This window comes from Nothobranchius furzeri, chromosome 1 (assembly GCF_043380555.1).
Source record: "Nothobranchius furzeri strain GRZ-AD chromosome 1, NfurGRZ-RIMD1, whole genome shotgun sequence".
NCBI classification, from domain to species: domain Eukaryota; kingdom Metazoa; phylum Chordata; class Actinopteri; order Cyprinodontiformes; family Nothobranchiidae; genus Nothobranchius; species Nothobranchius furzeri.
In genome coordinates, this window is record NC_091741.1 from 62,209,963 (window position 1) to 62,226,497 (window position 16,535).

Below are 16,535 nucleotides of genomic sequence, written 5' to 3' on the forward strand. Positions count from 1 at the left end.
GGCTAAAGGTGATAACTCAAATATCATTTTTGACCTTATTTGAGCTAATGATTTGTTTTGTAATTAAAAATATGTACAAAAATAAACAGAACAACATCACTGAGATGCCCAAGTAACTAACAGATAAGGAATGTGCATGTTTATTTCTTTATACTTTCATCAGATTAATGGAATTCAATTATATTTCCTTCTATTAAACAAACAAACACATGAAAGAAATTTCCAAAAGTAACTTAGCAGAACAGAAAGTACCAAATGTAACATTTAGATGGCTGCAGATTCTTTTGTTACAAACTGAATCGGATCTATTTCCACATCACACATTTGGGATTGAGTTTATAAAATCGTTTTAAAAAGAAACAAACAAAAAGAAAAAACACCCTCTGACAAACGAAACTGAAACTGAACATCACTAAAATATTCATTTTATTCTCCAGTTTGGGTGTTTACAACCAGCAGGGGGCAGTGTTATTTGGTGGATGCACAGCAGGCAGTTTCACTCTGTGATAATCATGACGGGAGTGGAAGTGAATAAAAGCAGTCTGTCATAGTTTATCCTGGCACGAGCAGGAGAATCAGCGGAAGTCCCAACAGCACAGAATAAATAAAATACAATCTTGGTTGGCTTCTAATACAATTGAGTGAATCACTGATGTCAAAATTCAACTGTGACTCAGGGTTAATGAAGTAGGTGACATGTTTTAACACATGTTGATCTGTTACAATAAATCATGCAGCAGGTTTGTACATCATGCCCTACCACTGTGTTCCTAATGCTCCTTCGTCTGCATTAAAACCGCGAACATACTCCTCTGGTTTCTTCTGTATTAAAAGCCATTAAAGTGCATTTACGAGCACCGTCCTGTTGTTAGAACACGTGTCTGCACGCTCAGAATGTAGAGCATCAAATAGCTAATGACCCTTATTCCAGAAAATTGGAATGGACAACAGCAAGGTGCGAAATAAGTGAAACAGCAAAGCCATTGCCCGTAGAGATGATTCAAGCTATACTTTGATTATTTAGTTAAGACAATGGCACATTTTACCAAGTGAAGCATCTTAACCCCAATTATTCTCATGGGGGTGCAACTAGGGGTAGACCGATGTATTGGCCGGCCGATATCTGTCCTTTGTAAAGCCGATTTAAAATCAGGCACATTTTCGGGCAGCCTGGTGCTGTTGCTGAATTTAAGTTAAATGTATGTTTATGTTCACTAATAACATCTTCAAAATAAATACTCTAAATTAACCTTATTTAGGTGTCTGACATCAGGGGCAGACTGGGATGAAAATGTAGCCCTGGAATATTTCCATGAGTCCAGCCGTCTAAGCATGTAAGGTGTGTGTGTGCGTGTGTGTGTGTGTGTGTGTGGGGGTGGGTGGGGGGGGGGGGGGTCGTATCTTTCCTGCATATGTGGAAATAAATATGTGCAAATACCCCCCGTAGAAAGAGCACCTTTAATCTATTCCTATCATAAAACTACAACACGTACTTCAAACCTGGACTGGATTAATGTAGACTCATAGCAGCATCCTTTGAACTTAGTTTCTGATTAGTGAAACTTGGATAAAGGCAGATTTCTGCAGGGTTTTTGTGGCCCTCCCAATTGCAAAATGACTATCATTTAGGTTTACAACTTATAGACACATTAAATAAACAGCCATAAACAAGGGAAGAAGCCTTCTGCAGATGCACACATCTTTGTATAAACACAAAGTAATCAACACCGACACTGGCCCTAGAACACACACACCGTTCTGGGATTCTCCAGAATGGCCAGTCTGCCACTGTCTGACGTTAACACACAGTTAAGATTTAACAGAGTTCAAAAACAGATTCAGTTTCTGAATTTTTGTCCATCAACGGATGTTATTAGTGACAAATAAGCATGAAAATAAGTGGAAAATGTCTGGATACTGGCCATGAAAATCGGCAGTACATATCGGCACAGTATCTGTAATAGAAAAACCAACATCGGTCGACCTCTAGTGCTAAATTATGCTTTTGCTCTTCAACACTGAAAAAAAAGTCTTTGTAGCAATCAGACAAAAACACAACATATTCTACAATTATATTATGTTATATATTGCACATTTGTTTATCGCTTTTCTAAGACAGGGCTTTACCATCCAACCATTCACACCATGGTGGTGATGAGCTACCATGTAGCCACACCTGCCCTGGGACACAATATTAGAGGTGAGGCTGCCATACACAGGTGTTAACGGTCCCTCCAGCCACCGCAGCAGCCAAGGAAGGCGAAGTGTCTTACCCAAGGGCACAACAACTGACAGAGACGAAGCCTAGCTTCAAACCCACAACCCACCGATTGCAGGGCAAACTCCTTACCCCTGCTTTTCACTATTTTCAATAAAATATGTAATTTGAAAACTAGTCAGTCAATAGTTAACCTCTTCACCATCTCATCTTCAAGTTTGTTCAGCTCTAGTCAAACAGCATTCAATCGAGAGGTGAAGAAAACGCAGAACCTTCTGAATCAGACAAGCTCTAAAACTTTAAAATGGCCTCTCAGAAAAGCAAGATAGCCTCAAATTCAAACTACTTTCTGGTTGGTGAAATGGGATTATCAACCTAAAGCAAGGGTATTCAATTCCAAGCCTGGAGGGCCGGTATCCAGCAGGTTTTAGTGGCTTCTCTGCTCCAACTTGATTCAGGTGTAATCACCTGTACAGCAGCTCATCAGGCTCTGCAGAAGCCTGTTAATCACCTGCTGATTGAAAGCAGGTGGGTTGAAACAGAATCAAAACGAAAACATATTGTACTGGCCCTCCAGGACCAGAATTGAATACCCCTGACCTGGAGTTTGGACTCAGATCCCATTTAGACTAGAAGTAAAGGATTTTCTGATGGGCTAAATATAGTTTTATATGTTAAAACCAGCCTGCAGCCGGAACTATGAGAAAACAGTCCAGTGCTGGATCTGAAGTCAAAACACTGATTATCTGAGACAAATGACCACATTATGATGTCACCGGCACTATTACAATATAATAAACCCTTTTCACACTTCTGCATTTCTCACTAGGAACTGACAGCAGCGGGGAACCTAACTTGCTGAGGAGGCAACAATTGCAAATTTGAGTTACTAAAACAATAATTACAAAATCTGAGTCGTTTTAGGGTAGCTGAGTTTTGATTCATTCCTGATGGACCCAGAGCTACGGGGACAAAGTCGACTCTTTGGCCCTGCTGACTCGAAAAGCCGCTGACCTGCAGCAGGATGTTTCTCTGAAAAAGGGAGCTTACTTTTTCCAAGGTTCTTTGTTTGAAGCAGTTTGTTCCAACGGCATAAATGAAAGGATAAATAAATGTCTAAACTCCACCGAATGGAGGAGGAGCTTCTGTTGCAAATCACATGGATCAAGGCTACATTCAAAACTGGCTTGCAGGAAAAATGACATTCTAGATAAATTATTTAATAATAATAGTAAAGGAAATGCTTTCCACAGCAAAAGACAGATTTCAGAGGGCAGCCATATAATCTAGATACAGTGAAATTAAATTATGCTCATTTGAGTGAAAGTGCATCTCTGCAGTCCTAAATCAAGTCCTGTCCCAGAAACATCACAAACGTTCATGTGAGAATTACATTTACAAATCGTGTCATCACAAATTCATGTTATCTGATTAATCTGAAGGGTTTCCCAGCTGGGGGTGGCCCAGGCTGCACCCCAGACTATCGTTGCAGTTTGTTCTGCAAGTAACAGGATTCTGTTCAAGCCTGTGATGTAAGTCTGTTCATTATGTAAAGCATTTGTCTTTTTAGGGTTTATGAATTATTTTTCATTTGTAGTTGTTACAAAAATAAAAGCTTTTGTATGGGTCCAGAAACTGGTTTATGTTGGCGTGACCACCTAGAAGTTTCCAGTCTGAGGTTAGCTGCAGCTGCAGTTAGATCTCCATCTTCCTGATTCGCCCTAACCTTAACCCAAATCTCCAGCATCCATGTTACATTGTGTTTTGATGGTTCAGGTTTGACTATTTATTTGTAATTAAATGTTGTTTACCTTTTGCTTCTGAGATGTGACACTGTTTACGTTTAGAGTCCACAGAAAAATAAATAAACTCATAAACCGCAAAGCAAGGCGACACTTTCAGACACCTAAAGGATGGAATGAATAGAATATTGAACAATACTAATATACATATCAAAGGACGGTTATACAATACAGCCTTCCATTATTACTGAGTGCACAGTGTACAGTACATATAGACTGATTAGCATTCATCTTTGTAGACATGGATGTTAGTAAATGAGTTCACTGAGGCTACACACAACTATTTAAAGCTTTAACATTCCTATACAGCCATATTAGGATAACACAATGTGGTTCACATTTAAAACAAACCTTCTCAGCGTCATACAGCTCCAACTGGACTACTCTCCCGCACTCATTACACTGCATCCCATTTAAGGCAATGCATCACAGAACCGACTGCCACTGGAAACACATTTCTGTGTGTTCTTGCATTCATACATGAAATAGTGTATTGCTCCTGGACTTTGTGTGCAGAGACAGCCACTATGATGCAGATGGGTTTTGGTCATTAATACCTTATTAAGGCCCACAGAGGAAATTACATTCAACCATAATTAAATTCACTAAACTGCAGCCATTTTTACACCAGTGTTAGGGGTGAAGTGTGGCAATTTGACTTTTAGTGCAACATACTGTAAAAGAGGGTACGACTATTAAAGCCAAGACATTTAAGGACAGCGTTTTATGGCTTGATCAAAACTTTGCACAGCTTTTACTACACCGCTTTACAGTGCTCAGGCGGGCAGCAAAAGCACGAGTGCCAGCGACACCAGCTGTGATTACATCTGCTCTTTTTGTATTAACCCAACTGATGAGTAGGCAACGATTTAGTGAAACGCTTTTGAATTGTTTTAACTTTTGAGTTTAATTGTCTGGAGTAAGATCACATCTGTGTAAATGTTGTTTCTGTTGTTAGCTCTGTGTGCTAATCATGTAGCACCTCCCATTTTAAAAGTCTGATATGAATTTGCTTGATTTAAAAAACTATGAAAAAGCAATAAAGTTACTTGGTAGAACTTCTACAACCCATGCTATGGCTCAACTTGACAACACTTGTCACCTTTTTAGGTTTTCTAATGCAGATTATTTATATAATACTGTAAACCAGATTAACTAATAATCAGGGCAATGCTGAGAATGTCTATGGAAGACAAACAGAACACAAAAGTCATGTGTAGTTACATTAACCACCGATCTCACCCTGAGTACAGAAGCTTCAGACATGCAGACAGGTTAATTACGGGTCATCTTAAGCCCTGTCTGTACTTCAGCAGGTATTTTGTTCGGTGTCGGCTAATACACCACTGCAACAACAATTTTGACCCTTTTTTAGAAACCTATGTAACACCAGTCAGTGGTGTGAATGTTCACATTACATATAAATGAATAACAGTATCAATTATTTCCTTGACATTAACTTTTTCTGGAAAAAATCAAAGAACAGTACTGAGCAAAAGTTTAAGGCATCCGTGTACAAAACGCTGTAAACAAAGAATTCTTTCAAAATGGAAGTGTTAGTCATTTACTGTCATCACTCAACCAACACAGTTAATGAACAAAATACAAATCTAAATCAATTCAGCATTGCCCTTTGGCTTCAAAACCACATCAAATCTTCTTGGTACACTAGCAAACGTCTGGGAGATCCTCTGTGGATGGATGCTTCCTCAATTCTCTTCATGTAATCCCAGACACACTCCATGATGTTGGGGTACTGTGGGGGCCAGATCATCGCTCCCAGGACTTCTCGCTGTTCTTTGTGCTGAAGATAGTTTTTAATGACGTTGGCTGGACGTTTGGGGCCACTCAAGCATTCTTTGTTTACAGCATTTTTGCACACCTGCCTAAAACTTTTGCACTGTGCTACATATTGGTGACCACTTGTGTACATCAGTGTTGTGTTCTAAACAATGACATCTCATTTATTTGTTTTCTTGAAACATGAAGACAGAACCAAGTGATAATTGGATAAAGACAATGTGATGAACATGAGAAGCCAACACATTATTTCCTTCAAGTCTCTTTGCCTGGAACTTGTTTTTGAAAGGAAGAGATCTTTGAAGGGTCTACTCTGATCTGTACCAAGGGCTGCTCAATTAATCACATTTTAATCACAATTGTTTTTTGAGTTTTGAACGATTATAAAAACAAAACTAGCCGATTATTTGCTCCTCCTCCATGGTTTACTCCGAGTTGCAAACTGAGCGCACCTTCCAACAGCGTTGCCAATGTTTAGGAACTTTGTTGCTATTTCCAACAACTTTTTAGATCCCATTCTTTGACTTTTTTCTAAAAGTACCTAGAAAACCTAGAACATTTCTGGCAACGCTTAGCTACTTTCTGGATAACTGTCATCGATATTTCCTGCTGGTTAGCGAAGCACTTGGCCTGCACTCCGGACATTAGGAAAGGGAATGATGATGTGTCGGTCGCAAACAAAATGGCTCTCAGAGTCGGCTTCCTCTTGGAGGAGCCGGAGTGAGTGACAAACTGTACCCGCAGGCTCCCGAGCCGCTAAAAAACAGGAATGTGCATGCCCTGATTGCTGTGAGACCGGGTGAGTGTGAGTCTGTGCATTGCATAATTAATTAAATAATCAAGATCTCAATCCCAGTCAAAATGATCATGATTATCATTTTCGCCATAATTGAGCAGCCCTATCTGTACCCAATAAGAGTGGAGGCTAAGTCACAATCCAGGCAGGTAAGATTACACTGTAGGTCCGTAAAATAAATCTATGTGCATCCTACTATAACATGTGAAATTCTGAGAGATGCCATTACATCAAGATGTTCTGGATCCAGTGTGGAGAAATAGTTAAACCAGACAGAGAAGCGTACAGCAACGCTGAGAAGGGAAAAGTCGCCTCTTTTTAAAAACAATCTCTGATTATCCATTAAAACGTAATGTTCACGTGTTTTATAAACATCCTGAGTAGTGTGAAATCAAGTTGAGTGATAGCATGTACTAAAATTGAGAATTAACTGATAAAAATCAACAAGTCACCTCTATATGACTGCAGTGTTTCTCTAACCACCTAAAAACTCTTTGCTCTCCTAAAAAAGTCACTTATGTAATATTTATTTATTGTCATTTGTTGTCAGGATTCATCGTTGGACATGTAGATTCTCGATTGTTAGTGTTCAATCAGCAGCAGTGCATGTGTCATTCATATAGAAGGATTGATGTTTTAGGATTATTTTAAGGTACATAAAGTCAGCTAGTGCCAATCTGCAGCAGATAATAATTAACACCATTATCAGTGAATTAATTATTTTGCTTTCTCCTAAAGTTCCTTCTTGGTAGCTTGGATTTGGTCTCTGAGACCCGAGCACACTTAAAAAATACATTCAAAAAGAGCTGCCTTATTATTTCTCTATCTATCTATCTATCAATAAACTACTTTTTAGTTGTTCTTGTTTTGTTTCAGTCAGACAAACCTGCTTTTTCTACGGGGGCAGCCATGATGTTTTGGTCCATTTAGTTTAAAAATAGCAACATTTCTTACATTAAACAGCTGAAGTGCTTTAACATGTGGGGGAAGATTTGTTTCAAAATTTTCAAGAATAACATTTCTTGCCTTTTGTTTGGGGCTGGGCAATAAATCGGAAAGGTATCGTTATCAAAATTTCTGGCTCTTATCAAGATAATTTTTCCCATTTCAATTCATTTGATAATGAAAAAAAAAGAAAATATGTGTGTAGGTTGGCAATGTTCATGTCCCTTTAAGAAGCTGTATCACCTTGAGTCACGTAAAAATGTGACTCAACGTAATACATGTGACAGCCCCATCTAGTGGACAACTTTTGTTACTGCACATACCTGTAGTTATCATCCATTTATCGTTACCAACGTGAAATCCTCAATATATCGTAATATTGATTTTAGGCCATATCGCCCAGCCCGACTTTTGTTAATATTTCAGTTAGTCATAACTAATGCGCTTTTAAAAAGCAAATACCATCCCTCACAGCTTCATACAACGTAACTCCTGCTTTGGCAGTTATTTTCATAAATCAACTGAGGAGACTGAATGTTTTTCTAAACCATGTGAGGCACCTCTTGGCTTGGAGCTCAGTTACGGGTATTGATCAGTTGCATCTTGGTTGAACGTGAGATGGTTGTAGTGTTTTAGATGTTTGTTTCCCGCTGCATGGGCTCCTCATCATTCTGACTTTTGTTGACCAACTCCTCAGAGGCCTGAGATGTACCATCTGCATCCTTCTCATCTCGAACTCGGTCAGGATCCTCCGTCTCAGTCCGCTTGTACATTTCTGCAAGCTTACGCTCACGATCCAAGAGTCTGTAGTTAATGAAGTTTCCAATGAAGAGCCAAATGCTGCCCAGAATGACAACACCTCCACAGCAGAAGTACATATACTTGTAATTTTTGGTGATATCGACCAGTTTTCCTGAAAGACAAACAAGTTTTAAAATACTAAGACCTGAACCCCTGTTTGCACTTTAAACGTCCACATTTTAATTAGGTATTTAAAGCTACAATGGTAAATGGCTCGTATTTGACATAGCGCCTTCTACAACCCCCCAAGATGCTCTACAACACTATCAGTCATTCGCCCATTCACACACACACACACACACATTCACACGCTGGTGGGGATGAGCTACAATGTATCTACAGCTGCCCTGGGGTGCACTGACAGGAGCGAGGCTGCAGAGCACAGTCGCCACCGGTCCCTCTGGCCTCCATCAGCAGGCAAGGTGAGTTTCGTTGTCCATAACCCCAAGTGTTAGAAGTGTCTTGCCCAAGGACACAATGAGAGCGACAAACTGAGCGGGGTTCGAATCTGCAACCTTCCGATTACGGGGCGAGCTCTTAACTCCTGTGCCACTGTCACCCCACAATAGCAAATCTGCAAAATAAGCTAGCTTAAAACATGTTTTCATACCTCTTAACAACATTCTAACATTGTACGGCTATACATATATTGTGGAGATAAAAGTAAAATGAAAAAATTAATGAAGTGGATTGGAACATGTGGTTGTCTGACTCACCAAAGCACTTTCACATTTACCTGGGTCTTACATTCATAACGCTCTCACGTATTTGGCAACAGAACACCACTGGTGTGGGAGATTCTCCGCTCAATTATATCAGACAAGAAGAAACAGCTGGCTGCTACCACTTCAACTTTAGGACAAAATACCTGAGTTCCAAAGAGAAAAACACTATTTGAAGTCACTGACAACTAAAGACTTTTGGACGTAGAAAACGGCGACTGGTGTTTAGCGCTCTCTCGTTTTCTCTAGCAACGCAGGTTATGGTATCAGACAGACGTAGCTTGGGGATGATAGCCACTGGGAGGGGTGAGAGTTCTGTGACCATGTTTATGTTTAAAGGTTAGCTTGTTTTGCAGATTTGCTATTGCAGCTTTACTTTCTGATTAAATCAAACACAGCCCTGTTTGTTTATACATAGACCCGATCTGCACCTTTCATTAAAGTAATGCTAATTTATGGTAAACTCTAAGATGGCGTATGAACATCAGCGTAACTCCTAATTAACACTGGATGCATCAGCGGCGTGGAACACTGAGAGAAATTCAGCCGCTTAACGGCTTCATCACTGTGCTACTTGCTGGACTTGTTAGATCACAAGGTCCCTTGAGACTTCAAAGGTCACAGTTTGTTTATGCCACCTGCCATTAAACCAAAAAGAAAGAGATCACGTTTCATATCTGTTTGATGTCATATATGATGGTTTCTCTCCATTGTAAGGATTAAAGCAAAGAAATACACCGATGTACTTTCTGAACGATACTGGGAGTGAATAAGCCATTAGGTCACATGTACTGATATAATCTACAAAGATACAAAATTGGATTGCTGCAATAGTCTTTAATTTTGAAAATTACTGAAGGTTTTACATTGAAACCGTGTGTGATTTCTTGTTTAGTCCTTAGTTAAATGCGGAAATTGACATGTCCCAGAAGCTCGCGACAAAAATAGAACCCGATCCACTCTTTAGCGGAACAGTGCAGCACTCTGTTTCTGGGACGCACCTGAAAATGTCCATGTCACGGCTAGTGTGACTCAATTCCATAGACTATAATAGGTTCTATATGAAGCAGTGATGTTCCACTGCTGTTCTGTGCCGCTGCTGCTTCCAGTGTAAAGGAGGGGCAAGCAAACAACCATACTTTTTTCTTCTTCAAGGCATTCGAAAGTACAGACGCTTCTCTCTTTCGCTCCCTTATCTTTTTTTCCCAAGGCTCTTTGTCCTGTCTGCCCACAGAGCGCTTCTCTGCATTTATTCTGAAAAACTCTATTTTTACTAACCATGGATTTGATAAATTGGTCATTCAATGCGATTGATAAGATTTTTTCAACAATGAGAACGGAGCAGGGGGCTCCCACATGTCCACAGGGGACACACCCGGTGGGATATATGCTGGATTCCTGGAAGGAGTGGAAGATCATATGCCTCAGCCAGCTGTCCATTGAGGATATCTAAGACATGTGGATATTCGGCCTGATGATCACTGGATTTCTCCTGATTGGAGTGGGAGGATATCTGGTTTTCTGGAAATTTGGGAAGACGGGAGCGATTGGAGGGTGACCCGCACCCACGGAAAGCACCGTCCGTGTGGAGACTTCTCAGACTGGGACGCTACTCGAGGCGAATCGTAAGCTGAACAATGTTCTAGCTACGATACCGGAATTAGTGCGCAAAATGGATGTCATCTCGGAGAGAGTCACCGGACGGTATGGACAGGTTTAAAAACCCAAAATTGGCTTCACTGAAGGCAGAGAGGAAAATTATTTCAGCCTGACCCAAACAAATTCTTTTTATCCGAATCTGACGCCCTGGTAGGCTTGAGCGGCAAGCAACAAACCCCCACGAAGGAATGCAGACAGATGCTGTGAAAACCATCTGTGGCCTGAACATCTTAAGAACATTAGTGACTAAAACCATGCACTTGAAACATTTAGATGAATGAAAGTGTTAAAAAAAAGGCAACTATACCTGCTAATGGTGGGCCGATGAGGACTGGGCAGCACTCCACAATGGTAGTGAGTCCTACAGCGCTGGAGAACCTCTGAGCTCCAACCAGGTCCATCAATGTCTCAAACAATACTGAGCTGACCATGCCAAAGGCAAAACCAAAGAACACAGAATACACCACCAAGCCAGTGTAACTTTCCACCAGAGGACAGAGGATGTGGCACACGCCATTGTACAGGACGGCAAAGCTGAAGAAGTACTGGATCCTGGGTCGGACCCAACGAGAGTTAGCCAGAAGACCCATGGAGGGCCGGGCAAACATGTCAACAAAAGCAAGGATTGAGAGCAGTAAGGCGGCAGAGTATTCATCTACGCCCATATCTTTTGCATAGGCAGTGAGGAAGACAATGGGTGCAAAGAAGCCCAGGAACATGATGACATTTCCTGACAGGTAGATGAGGAAGCCGCGATGCTTGAAGAGAGTCAAGTCCAGATACTTGTTGACTAGTTGCCAGAGACTACGCTTTTCATTGGTAGTAGTGGTGATGGCTACCATTGCTTCGTCCTTTTTGACTTTGTTAGGCGGAGGACCTAGTGGCCTCATGAGGGAGCCAGCCACACAACAGTTAAGGAGCAGCCCCCCCAGGATGAGGAAGCTGCCCCTCCAGCCAAACTGATTAAAAAGATACTGGTTAAGGGGAGCCAGGGTACTGAGAAAGACTGGGCTCCCTGCCATTGCTAGTCCGTTAGCAATGGGACGCTTCTTAAAGAAATATTTTCCTATCATCGTCAATGCTGGCTGCAGGTTGAAGGCCAGTCCAAGCCCTGAGAAAAAATATATGCATTAGAATAGAATTAATGAAACATTATGACCAATACTTAAGAATACCTAAAACAGAACATATACAGAATAGGGATGCAACGATACCACTTTTTTCCAAACCCATACGATACCGATACTTGGATCTGAATACTCGCCGATGCCGATTACTGATACCTATACTTCTACCACACAAAAAAATGCAATGATTTGGAATACAGATTTTATTTTCTTCTCTGCTTTCAACAAGAAAAGACTGTGAGGTGGATAAAAAGTAAAATATATGAATAGAAATCATCACAAAACTAAAATATTAGGTGAACAAAAATAAGTTACAGTGAAGCCATTTTCAAGCAACTGCATTGGTATTGGTTCCTGGTATCGGTAAACTTTAACCGATACCAGTATCGTATCGGTATCGGTGCATCCCTAATACAGAACCTGCTTTCCAAGCAACTGTGAACTTTCTGGTCCCAGGTTGTAGTTTTTTTTCTAGTTGGCTTTTGTGAATAAGGACATTGTGGTTCACAGATAATGTAACATAGTTAGCATAATTAGCTGATGTTATACAGCTATATTGTGTTTCCAATAAAAACAACAGTTGTATTAATTTGTTGTACATAATAACAACCATCTACAGTTGGACTCATGAATAACAATCCTAGAACTGCCCACTCCAGTTGCTTTGTTCCAGTCACCTGACCCAGTGTTGTGTTTGCACCCGACTATTCCGTTCTGATCAGTACCTACTGTCTTGTATCTGTTTCTCTAATTATTTATCCTCTTTGCTATAATTTTATTGTGCTTATTTCTTATTTTTAACTAATCACTTAGTCTTTTGGACTATGTTCCGCAGCAATTTGCTAATGCTGTGATTTCTCACATGTATGGCAATAAACCCATCTGATTCTGATTCTTAGGATTTATTTCACACTATCAATTATTAATCATGTAAAAATATATACATTTATAAATAAATAAAGTCAAGGTGAAGTAAAAAATATTGAACTTTTGTTCAAGTATCCTATTTTTTAGTTTAGTAAGGTGCTTTTGTTTTGGTTAATTGGTCAACATTACCAAACTTGACTTAAAAAATACTGACTAAGCATAACTAATGTCAGCATTTAGTCAAATTTCTGTCAAATTATTGTGATTGACTTGACATTTTTTTCCTCAATGAGGTTAATCTAAGGTGTGCCTATTTTTTCCCACCTTGGTTTACCTTTACCTTCTACTTAAAAATAGAATCTAATCTCCTCAGCTAAAAAAGGACTAGCATAGAATTAGTAGGACTTACCTCCAATAACACCAATGCAGAAGTAAAGCTGCATGACGTTGTTGCAAAAGGAAGCTGAAATCATGCCAACAGCACAAAGACACCCCCCCATCATGACAATGGGCCTGCAGCCATATGTGTTGACCAGTATGCTGCTGATGGGACCTGCAGCAGAGGAGAAAAGAAAGTAAAATGTCAACTCAGAATGACTCGATCTTGTTAGAGCTGTAAAAATCATGCCCATCATTAAAAGCATAAAGTGGGTGGTATTTTTTAAATAGGCATTGACTGTACATATACCTTAGTATGACAAATTCTTTAAAGCAGAACGGAAGAGTAGAGTAATATGGAAAAAGTACTTGCAATGTTTCTGTATGTTTTAGTGTCTATTGATATTTTTAAGAAGACATCATTTGTCATCAGATCTATATTTTTGTTACATTAAAGGCACACTTGTCAGTGTTGCTTGCTTTTAGCATGCCCTAGTGCCCGTTATTAATTATCTGTGGTCAAACCAAAAATGAAACCTATCTCCTCGCTGTGCGTTCATCTTTTTAACACTAGAAGAAGAAGAAAATATAATTTCTATAGCGCCTCTCAAGATAAAAATTACGAGGCGCTTCACAAAACAAAAAATATAAAAAATTGTAAAAATATAAAAAAGCACTTAGAAAATGTTTAAAAATATATTTAAAATGAGCAAGAATAAGCAATTGTGATTTAAAAGAAAAAAATGTAAAGAAAGAGAGAGAGTGAATAGGAAAGAGGGAAATCAGTGGATCCTGAAGAAGGTGGAATAGGTGTGGAGAGCAGAATAAAGAGAGAGTGGTGAAGAAGGTCATACAAAAGCCAGCTTGAACAAGTGACTTTTCAGCTGCTTTTTAAAGAAGATCACTGAGTCCACTGATCTCAGGCTCAGGAGGAGAGAGTTCCAGAGTCTGGGGGCCACAGCAGCAAATGATCTGTCACCTTTGGTCTTTAGCCTGGTGCTGCACAACCAGTAGGCTTTGGTCACTGAACCTCAGGGACCTGCTGGGGGTGTAGGGACTAAGAAGATCACCAATGTAAGATGGTGCTTGTCCATGTAAGGCCCTATAGACCAGAACCAGGATCTTGAAATGAACCCTGGAGTTGACTGGCAGCCAGTGAAGCTGACAGCTGAAATGTCCCCCCATCCATCATTAGTGTCTACAGAAGAGATTAATCACTAAATTAGACAAATCAGATGTGTTCATGATCTAAAACATGCAGGAAACGTGCTGGAAGCAGACTGCAGCACCAGGTATGTCAGCTTCACAGGGGGCTGGGTAGCTTTTCATTAACCCTGTAAAGGGCCATTTAAGCACATATTGGCTCAAGAAAACTATTTAAAAATATGAAAAAGTTGCATAGTATGGCTTCAACTTAATAGAAAATTGGTTTGTTTTTGTGATTGAATCCAGCTCCTTTATTACATTACTACATCTGACAGACAATGTCTGGGCTGCATGGTGGCGCAGTTGTTAGCACTATTGCCTCGCAGCACGAAGGTTGCAGGTTCGAAACTCGGCTGCGGACTTTCTGCGTGGAGTTGCGTGTTCTCCCCATGCATGCGTGGGTTTCCTCCGGGTACTCCGGTTTCCCCCACAGATCACAACATGCCCTATAGGTTATAAATTGTAAGTCGCTTTGGATAAAAGTGTCTGCTAAATGAATAAACATAAACATAAAACAATGTTTGTTTTTCCACCTTGTCAAAAGTTCTCTGATGCAAAGATGTTTAACTGACTGGATTCACCTCATTTATCTAATCAGATGAGTTGCATTAAAGATCTTGTTCACAGAAAACATTTAACTCATTCACTGTCAGCCGTTTCCTGATCGCTAATGGCCTTCACTGCCAGCGTTTCTCACCATTTTTACTGTTTTTTAAGTCACAGAATGTTGCGCGCTAGGATGATGTCGACGGCAAAACAACCAAAACAAAGAGGAAACTCACCTCTCACATCAGGAATTATCCACGTATTTCGAGTGTTATCCATTCTTTCATAACCCGTTGTCGAATTGTGATCGGCAGACGCTTTTCCAGTTCGCGCCTCACTTTTTTTTTACAGGAACGACTCAAAACTATCTCCTAAAGCTTGGTTTATGCTTGACGCATTCACTTTCTGCTTGGTGATGCGGCTCGCGGATGGAACGCGCTTCACAACTCGCAGTGTTTATGGTTCGTGCAGCTTGTCTCTGCGGTGAGCCAATATTCTCCCAAACTGAACGGGGCAGCATGGAGCTCTACGGCATGCACCCAACACTACACCATAGTAGAAGTAGAAATTACTGTTTACAACATGGCATTTCAGCATTTTTAACAGCGTCCTCGTCTTTTCCGACAGTGCGAGCTATTTCTCTCCAAGAATTATTAACAACATGTTGATCACGGTGATCTCTGAGAGCTGAATCATACAAATGTCTGTATTTACGAACCTCTGCCATACTAGTTCTTGCCGGTCCACCATGTTTTTCTGCGTCCGACCGTCTGCATGGTTAGAAATTTTCCTAGGTGCGCGTTGTGGAAATTTTGGGCCGTGCGGAGGCGCGGTGGAGGGGCGTGGTTGTTAAAATGACGCAATTTCACTGCGCGGAGCCGTGCGGGCCTCACGGACGTGTCAAGCATGAAAGCAACCTTAACACATGGATGTTCTGCTTCCTGATCATGTGACGTGTGATGTATGCGGATGAAGATCGGCTTCAGGGCTGAGATGTTTGTTCTCTCAGCGCGGGGGCTCGTTCCGATGCTCAAACAGTAAAAAAATGCAAATGACGACTGGCAGTGAATGGTTGGATCTGAAATGATGACTTTAGTCATCAATGGCAGTGAATGAGTTAATATGTCTTCTTTTACTAATTTGATTAGTCGTTGGGTTTTTTATATCCATGCTGAAGGTGAAAAAATTCTTTAACTCCTATTGTCTGCATTACCTGCAGAAAGGAAATAGATGAGACAATGATCTGGTTAGGAAAAGACAGTCTCTTCAATGTGACTGGGAAAATTAGCATTCATTGGTTAGCCCACCTTGGCTTGCGACCGTGGAAGGAGAGAGCGGAGGGCATCTTGTCTGGAAGCTAACCAATAGCATCTCCACAACGTGGCAGAACACGTTTGAGCTTGTGTTGTTAGAGGTAACACATCAAGGTTGCATTGAAGAAAATGTTTTACATGTTGAGTTTTATTAAAAAATGCAACAGAAGAGTTTTGTTGCTGTTAGCCAATGAGAGGTTTGAATAGCATGAAGACTCATGAGTAAGACTCATAACCCTGCTTTTCTCCTCGCACCCACTAATCCAACAAAGCACACACAAAAATTTGAGTGTCACAGATCTTCAAAGATGAAAAAGAGTGTTTGAAAAAGGACTCAGGTAACAAATATCGGTGA

General features: G+C 40.4%; 1 protein-coding gene across 2 annotated transcripts in view; it reads right to left on the reverse strand.

The window, feature by feature from the left end:
• Positions 1-8,002: 8,002 nt before the first annotated feature.
• The window catches only part of LOC107381814 (monocarboxylate transporter 2), a 27,383-nt gene continuing 18,850 nt past the window's right edge, over positions 8,003-16,535 (reverse strand). For both annotated transcript variants that reach the window (XM_015953702.3, XM_015953710.3), the window contains exons 3-5: positions 13,147-13,290; positions 11,051-11,854; positions 8,003-8,474 (exon numbers count right to left, since the gene is read on the reverse strand). In XM_015953702.3, coding sequence (XP_015809188.3) covers positions 8,194-8,474; positions 11,051-11,854; positions 13,147-13,290 — 1,229 coding nt within the window. In that variant the 3' untranslated portion in view covers positions 8,003-8,193. The remainder of the gene's footprint in view (positions 8,475-11,050; positions 11,855-13,146; positions 13,291-16,535) is intronic.